At 59.5% G+C, this 687-nt stretch overlaps 1 protein-coding gene across 1 annotated transcript in view; it reads right to left on the reverse strand.

Annotated features, from left to right (window-relative positions):
• The window catches only part of CASKIN2 (CASK interacting protein 2), an 11,384-nt gene that overhangs the window by 3,558 nt on the left and 7,139 nt on the right, over window positions 1-687 (reverse strand). Inside the window, exons 14-15 of the mRNA XM_009576531.1 lie at window positions 515-616; window positions 145-283 (exon numbers count right to left, since the gene is read on the reverse strand). Coding sequence (XP_009574826.1) covers window positions 145-283; window positions 515-616 — 241 coding nt within the window. The remainder of the gene's footprint in view (window positions 1-144; window positions 284-514; window positions 617-687) is intronic.

Here is a 687-nt window from a genome sequence, read left to right on the forward strand (position 1 = left end):
CTGCCAAGAGGAGTCCTTAGGGACAGCCATGAACTGCCCTTTCCGGGTGCGCAGGACATGCCTGCGCCTCCCAGCCCGAGGGAGAACGGGGCATGGGGACCTGGGTGGGAAACTTGGCTGCTCTGGGCCACCCCAGGGACTCACCCAGCTTGTTGATGCCAATCTCTTGCAGATCCTCCCATGTCAGGTCCGTCACGATGGTGATGGAGTCGTAGCCGTTGTTCACCAGCTTTTTGTGGTACTGGGGCAACCCGATGGCACTGAGCCAGTCCATCAGGTCATCCTGCGAAGAGCAGTGCCGTGAGCATTGAGGGATGGGCAGCACTTTCAACCATCCCCTCCCTGGCCCTGACCAGGAGACTGTGATTTTTGGGTCTCTCTGGCTGCATTAACGCAGGCCATTGCAGCATGCGTTTACTTAAATCCCCCCATCCTGTCCTGGGGGAAGGTGGCTCTGAGAAAAGACCTGGGGAAAAGAGGGTGCCGGACTGAAGCCCTGGAGCCAGGGACTCACCGGGATGTAGTTGGGCAGCCACTCAGCAATGCTGAGCTGCCCGATCTCGGTGGAGATCTTCTTCCTGTGGCCTGGTTTGGTCACGCCAATGGCTGTCAGATCCTAATGCGAGCAGAGTGGGGCTGCAGTTAGCAGTGGCATGGGGAGCGCAGGGCAGTGGCTACCTGCGGCCA

Source organism: Fulmarus glacialis, unplaced genomic scaffold (genome assembly GCF_000690835.1).
Source record: "Fulmarus glacialis isolate BGI_N327 unplaced genomic scaffold, ASM69083v1 scaffold6694, whole genome shotgun sequence".
Classification (NCBI taxonomy): domain Eukaryota; kingdom Metazoa; phylum Chordata; class Aves; order Procellariiformes; family Procellariidae; genus Fulmarus; species Fulmarus glacialis.